This window comes from Engraulis encrasicolus, chromosome 15 (assembly GCF_034702125.1).
Source record: "Engraulis encrasicolus isolate BLACKSEA-1 chromosome 15, IST_EnEncr_1.0, whole genome shotgun sequence".
In the NCBI taxonomy this organism is placed as follows: domain Eukaryota; kingdom Metazoa; phylum Chordata; class Actinopteri; order Clupeiformes; family Engraulidae; genus Engraulis; species Engraulis encrasicolus.
The window spans coordinates 51,056,966-51,064,465 of NC_085871.1; the positions used below are offsets into that span (position 1 = coordinate 51,056,966).

At 48.3% G+C, this 7,500-nt stretch overlaps 1 protein-coding gene across 1 annotated transcript in view; it reads left to right on the top strand.

The window, feature by feature from the left end:
* LOC134464188 (plexin-B2-like) overlaps nucleotides 1-7,500 on the top strand; it is a 90,111-nt gene that overhangs the window by 9,453 nt on the left and 73,158 nt on the right. The window contains exons 4-5 of the mRNA XM_063217657.1: nucleotides 5,475-5,693; nucleotides 6,841-7,026. Coding sequence (XP_063073727.1) covers nucleotides 5,475-5,693; nucleotides 6,841-7,026 — 405 coding nt within the window. The remainder of the gene's footprint in view (nucleotides 1-5,474; nucleotides 5,694-6,840; nucleotides 7,027-7,500) is intronic.

Here is a 7,500-nt window from a genome sequence, read left to right on the forward strand (position 1 = left end):
CCACCGGACGATTCTATCTCAGTTGAAGATGTTTTAGAAACAATTGCAGCTGAGGTCGGGTCGGGAAATATCGTTTCGGCTTCTAGAATGAACAGGGCGGTTGTCTTTTTTCTGAAGGAAATTGTGATGGTTGACTCTTTGGTCCAAGCGGGTATTACGGTAAAGGACCAGTTCCTGTCCGTATTGCCGCTGTCAAATCCCTCTAAGAAAGTGATCCTTTCAAATGTGCCACCCTTCATTCCTGATCCCATGCTCACAAGCATTTTGGGTAGATACGGGAGAATAATTAGCCCTCTTAGAAAGATCCCCCTTGGGCTAAGGAATCCTGACCTGAAACATGTAATGTCCTTCCGACGCCAAACTTTAATGATAATGAAACCGGAATTTGAGAAGTTGGATGTGTCTGTAAAACTTTCTATAGCGGGAAAAGATTACATGATCTTTATAAGCAATGATTCCATGAGGTGTTTTGGATGTGGGAAACCAGGCCACGTTAAGCAGGAGTGTCAGGCTGGTAAAGAGGCTGATAGGAGTGGTGTTGGGCCAGGCTCGGCACCTTCTCCTGAGGCGCCTCCTCGAACGGCGGATACCCCTCAGCCCGGTGCGCAAACTGATTCCCAAAATGCTGCCCCTGAACCTCCCCAAGCGGCTGATGTACCTCAGACTGGTGGACATACTGTTTCCCAAAATGTGCCCCCTGTGCCCACTGAGAGCGAGTCTCCCACAGGCACTGAAAGTGGGGTAGTGACTGAAGTGGTGCAAGCACAGGAGGAGGAGCACGCGTCTGCGGCCGGTCCAGACCCCGCCAGCGCTGAGGTGGGCTCTGTGAGCGGGGAACGCGTTAACCCCGAGTCACAGATGCAGCACGAAGTGCAGAGTGAGGAGAATCTGGCGTCCGAGGCCAATGATGTACAATTTGAAGATTTTTCAGATTGTGAGAGTGATGGCTCAGATATGTCACAGGAGGACAATGCGGCCGGGGAAGTGGATGGTGCTGCAAAAAAATCTAAACGATATTATTCAGTGACGGAGTTAAATAATTTTCTCGATCTGACTTTCGGTAAACGAAATGTAAAAATTGATAACTGGTTTCCCAATCTTGAACTCTTTGTAGAATCATGTGCAATGGCAATGAGAACATGTACACGCGAGGAACTTGATCAACAGAAACGCTACAGAATAGACAAAATAGTCGCGGCTGTTAAAAGACAAATAAAGCAACGACGCGCGGCAAAGCGCAGGCGAAGACGCTAAAGTAATAATGATGATGAACGTTGTGATTTGCTCTAGGCTTGCTTTTATAGCCCTTATGACGGTCCTCAATATTGGCTCATTAAATATTAATGGTTGTAGGGGGGTCGCCAAGCGAGGTGATCTTTTTACCTACTTGCAGCTAAAAAAAGTTGATGTAGTGCTTCTGCAAGAGACGCACACAGATAATGCGAATGAAGCACAGTGGGCAAGGGACTGGAACGGAGGGGTCTATTTGAGCCATGGCACCAACCTTAGTGCGGGAGTCGCGGTTCTTTTGTCGCCAAAAATTACTTGCAAACCTAATATTATTGAGGTGGTGCAAGGACGCATTCTTAGAGTGGATTTGACTCTAGGAGATAAGCCTTTTTCATTTTTTAATGTTTATGCACCCAATGATGGCAAAGAAAGAATGCTTTTTTTTAATCAGTTAGCTGATGCATTAGCAGTCTGCCCCCAGGGAAATGTGGTTTTGGTAGGGGGGGATCACAACTGCACGGAAAATCACGTGATTGACCGAAATCATGATGAGCCACACCCCCAGTCTGCTGAAGTATTGAAATCATTGGTAAATAGATTTAATCTGGTTGACTTGTGGCGAGATGCCTCCCCGGGCGTCAGACAGTATAGTTGGCTGAGAATGAGCTCCACTCAGGTGACTGCAGCCAGGCTTGACAGATTTTATGTGGGAGCTGAACATAGAGGCTTGTTTTATAATAGCTCCATTTCACCCACTTTTCTCTCTGATCATCAGTATATCTCTTTATCTGTTTCTATCCAAGCAAAAGAGCACTTTTTCTCACACTGGCATTTTAACACTAAGCTACTTCAGGATCACTCTTTTATTCACGCCTTTACATCTTTTTGGGAGAGTTGGAGAGAGGAGAAGTCCAGGTTCTCATCCCTTTCGCAATGGTGGGATGTGGGCAAAGCACAAATAAAAGCCTTTTGTCTGCAGTATACTGCCCATAGTACAAGGATATTAAAAGAGAAGATGCTGGCATTAGAACATGAAATTGCCAACCAAACGAACAATGTTATTGGTGCCTGGACTGACGCAAGGACTGATGCAGTGCAGAGGAATATGCTACTTCTGAAAAACCTCATGGAGGAGAGGGGTAAAGGAGCCCTAGTAAGGGCCCGTTTTTGTCAGTTCAATGACATGGATGCTCCAACTGCTTTCTTTTTTGGATTGGAGAAAAAAGCTCAAGAACAAAAAAGGATTACCCACCTCAAGCTGCCGGATGGCAGGGACACTTTGGACCAGGGGGAAATAAGAGCGCATGCTGTCTCCTATTATGAGGCCCTGTACCAGGCGGGGAGTTGCGAGGCTGAGGCCATGGAGGCGCTGTTGCAGGGCTTGCCACAGCTAGCTGATGGGCAGAGGCAAAAACTTGATGGTGTGCTGTCCTATGAGGAAATATCCAAGGCTGCCTCAGAGCTTAACACAGGGAAGGCTCCGGGGCTGGATGGCCTGCCAGCTGAATTTTTCCAAACAATGTGGAATATAATAGGGACGGACCTGCACAGTGTGTTCTTCGAGTGTTTTTCCCAGGGGAGGCTTCCTGTAAGCTGTCGGAGGGCAGTACTGACTCTATTGCCAAAAAAGGGGGACTTGGGGTACCTCAAGAATTGGCGCCCGGTTTCCCTACTGTGCGCAGATTTCAAGATTTTATCCAGAGCGCTAGCAAATAGACTTAAGGAGTGCATGGCGTCGCTTATTCACGAGGACCAGTCATATTGTGTACCGAAAAGGACAATTTTTGATAATTTGTTTTTAGTGCGGGACATAATTACAACATCAAGGATACACTCAATTGATCTTGGTCTCTTCTCTTTAGACCAGGAGAAGGCCTTTGACAAAGTCTCGCACATGTACATGCTAAAAACTCTGAAAGCCTTTGGGTTTGGGGAGGGGTTTGCGTCATACATCTCGTTGCTGTACAAGGATGTGTACAGTATGTTGAAGATCAATGGATCTTTGACAAGGCAGTTCCCAGTCAGCAGGGGCATTCGCCAGGGTTGCCCTTTGTCCGGGCTGCTCTACTCTCTTGCAATCGAGCCCCTGCTGGGGCATTTGAGGAAGCATCTAACTGGAATAACCGCACCGGGCTGCCCTCTCTCACCTCCTGTCAAACTCACAGCTTATGCTGATGATGTGACGGTGGTGATAAGGAACGACAATGACATTGCTGACCTGTTGTCGGCTCTGGACCTTTTTGGAAGAGCTACATCAGCCAGCGTCAATTGGGATAAATGCACTTCCCTTCTGTTGGGGGATTGGGCAGACACCCCGCCTCCAAAGTTGCCCAAAACATGTGTATGGGGGAAGGGGGGTTTCAAGATCCTTGGGGTGTTTTGGGGTCGGATAAGTATATGGCCAAAAACTGGGAGGGGCTTTTGGACAAAGTCAAGGGGAGACTACACAAATGGAGGTGGGTGCTGCCCCAACTATCGTACAGAGGCCGGGTTCTGGTGATTAACAATCTAGCTGCCTCTATGCTCTGGCACAAGACCACAGTGCTGGATCCACCCAGTGAACTCATTGGGTCAATCCAAAGGGAATTTATTAATTTTTTTTGGGATGGTTACCACTGGTTGGCTCCTGGGGTGTTGCATTTGCCTTTGTCTGAGGGTGGGCAGGGGTTAATACATGTGGAGTCAAAGGTGTTGGCACTGCGTCTTCAGACACTTCAAAGACTGCTGTATTCACCAGAGGGTACACCATGGGTGCAATTTGGACTGGCAGTACTCAGGAAAGCAGGGGGTGGGCTGCTTGATAAACACCTGGTGTTGATGGACTGTGACTGGGCGCAGAGAAGAGTGCAGCCCCACTCCTCCTTCTACAGCTCGGTGTTCAAAGCTCTTGGACTTTTAAGTATGTCAAGGGAGGGTGATGTTCATTTTGGGGCAGAAGAACCTTTGTTTTATAACAAGTTTCTTGGGGCACAGCAGGGTTTTTCACCTTTGTTAATTGACCTGTTCATTGGGCGGGGTTTTCAAGGGTAAGAGACCTGCTAGACCTACCAAATGAGGGGTGGAAGCCTGTTGAGCTATTGGCGCAACAGCTGGGGTTCAGGTCACTGAGGACTATGGGAAGGCTGCTGGGGAGCTTAAAGGATTCATTGCCGGACGGGGTAAGGCTGTCCCTTGGGCCAGGCGCGGCCAGGGGTGTGGGTACAGACACGCCGTTTTTTCCTGATTTTAAGATATCCCCAAAATTCACTGGGGTAGGGGTGCAGGTGGGCTCACTGCTTAAATGGACAGACTGTACTGGGCTGGGTTTTTGTACAGTTGGGAAGAGGCTGCTATACCATGTGTGTGTGAAGAGCACTTACGGTTCGCAACTCATTGGGCGGCCAGACACTAAGTGGAGGACTTTTCTGGGTGCCGGCCAATCCGCAGCACCTTCTTGGAGGACTTTGTATAAAAGCCCGATCCCCAAACGAGCTGGTGACCTTCAGTGGCGCATCCTACACTGTGCTATGGCCACAAAGGTGTTTCTTGCAAGGTTGGGGGGTGGGGTCTCTAACCTTTGTACATCATGCAACGTACCTGACTCTGTGTTCCATGTCTTTTCTGAATGTGTAAAATTAAGTCCATTGTTCTGCACGCTCACACGAGTTTGCGCTAGATTTGGTTTCATTTTTTCCAAGGAATTGTTTATTTTTGGCGTGAAGTACTCAAAGAAAGCTGCATCTGTATGTACATGTTTAAATTTTCTTGTTGGTCAGGCCAAGATGGCTGTGTGGAAATGTCACAGGCTAGAGCAGGAGGGCAAAACAGTGGAACAAATTGACATGTTCAAAATGTTAGTTGAGGCAAGGATCTCAGCAGAATTTGCCTATTTTCAACTTACTAACAACATTGATATGTTTGGAAAGAAATGGTGTATGGACAAAGGCTTGTGGATAGTTGATAGTAGCCATAAGCTACGCTTCATTTGGTAATAATGTGGTTGTATTCATGTGATGGGATGATGATGGGGTGGGGCAAGGGCTGTAAGGTTTGTTGTGGTTATGAGGGAGAGGGCTCCTCCCTTCACTATGCTGGATTTTCGACCTATGGAGTTGGCTATATCCTGTAATGTAAAATAGTGAAGGTGTCACAATAAACGATGTGTTAAAATTCAAATTCAAATTCTCTCTCTCTCTCTATCTTTCTCTCTCTCTCTCTCTCTCTCTCTCTCTCCCTCCCCCTCTCTCCATCTCTATCTTCCCCAGTTCCTTGAGGACGTGGTGATCAAGAACGACTCTGTGTTGCTGTTCCGCTCGCCTCCCGTTCCCGATGGCCAGGGGCTGGTGGACGTGGCGGCGCTGAGAACCGAAATACAGCTGGACGACCTGCAGGTGGCGCTGGCCAACTTCCACTACCACCCCAACCCCACGTTCGACCAGCTGGCCAAGAACACCATCTCAGAAACATCCATCATCAGCGTCTCGGTACGTGTGTGTGTGTGTGTGTGTGTGTGTGTGTGTGTGTGTGTGTGTGTGTGTGTGTGTGTGTGTGTGTGTGTGTGTGTGTGTGTGTGTGTGTGTGTGTGTGTGTGTGTGTGTGTGCGTGTGTGTGCGCGTGTGTGTGTTTATTTGTATGTGTGTGTGTGTGTGTGTGTGCGTGCGTGTGTGTGTGTGTGTGTGTGTGTGTGTGTGTGTGTGTGTGTGTGTGTGTGTGTGTGTGTGTATGTCTGTTTATTTGTATGTGTGTGTGTATGTGGAATTATTAATTCCGAATTAAATAGTTCGGAATGAAAGTTATTTTCCATAGAGTATACATTGCACTTTCATTTAATTCCGAATAAACGTCTGGGGATGAGAAAGCATTTTGATTGGACAGAGGCTGCATATGCTGGAAAAGCAACATTTAACGTGGGGGCGTGGTTAGCTAGCTCCAGGAGCTGCCTGTGCTACTGGGACTGCTGGTAATTGTCCTCCCCAAATTGATATCCCCAGCCTGGGTAAATACTGTGGACCACCCCCAGTGGCCTGGATCAGAAAACAGGCTAACGTTAGCTTACCCAGCTACCTTAGAACATCGAGTGGTCATATGTGGAGTAACTTTTTTGTGCTACATCAGTTCGTGGTGCATTTTTGCATCAATATATGGTAGCCACATCGTTTATAGTCACTTAGGCCCTTTAAATGTAAGATGTCGCATGGAGGTCCACCTTTTTTTTTTTTGCCTGGAAAAGTGCGTTGCTGTGTCGTGCGTCATCGCGTGCCCAGGGAACATTGGAGGAGCGACCGTAATTGTTGTTGAAGCGGAATAAAAGGTTTAATACGTTTATTCGGAATTAAAAGAGGAATAAACCACTCACTTTAGGCCTATTCGGAATTAAAGTTTAACACATACTTTATTGTAAATTATTGTGTGTGGAAGTGTTTACATGTTGTTGTTTATGAGTTAATTCAGAATTAAATGTCCCATGTAATCTCACCCTGTTTGTGTGTGCGTGTGCGTGTGCGTGTGCGTGTGCGTGTACATGCGTTTGTCCCTGTGTGTGTGTGTGTGCGTGTGTGTGTGCGTGTGCGTGTGCGTGTGCGTGTGCGTGTGCGTGTGCGTGTGCGTGTGCGTGTGCGTGTGTGTCTCTAGGGTCGTGGTTTCTCCAAAGCGATGACGGCTCGTGAGGCGGAGGCATACGTAGGAGACGTCAGGTGCAACATCACCATCCTCAACGAGGACAAACTCTTCCTGGAAGCCCCCTCAACACACCCCAAATCACGATCACGACCCCCACGACAACGCAGAGATACCAGCTCACAACCCCTAGACCTACTGGTTAGTATTGTATAAGGGTGTGTGTGTGTGTGTGTGTGTGTGTGTGTGTGTGTGTGTGTGTGCGTGCGTGCGTGCGTGCGTGCGTGCGTGCGTGCGTGCGTGCGTGCGTGCGTGCGTGCGTGCGTGCGTCTGTGTGTGTGTGTGTGTGTGTGTGTGTGTGTGTGTGTGTGTGTGTGTGTGTGTGTGTGTGTGTGTGTGTGTGTGTGTTCTCTTCCTGGAGGCCCCCTCTACGCTAGCCTCGCGAGCCATCCTACGTACTTCCGCCAAAGGATTGGCTCCACTACTGTAGTCTGGCCGTGCTTCTCTGTGGAGTGCCTGGAGCAGTAGAATTTTGATCGCAACGCCCCCCCCAGAAAACAGCCAATAATCGAATACGCCCCCCACGTGGGGGCGAAAGGGGGAGGACGCTCGTGACAATGACGTACACATCTGCGCCAGAGCCATTGGTCTGCGCTATGTTGTTGTTGAGTAACT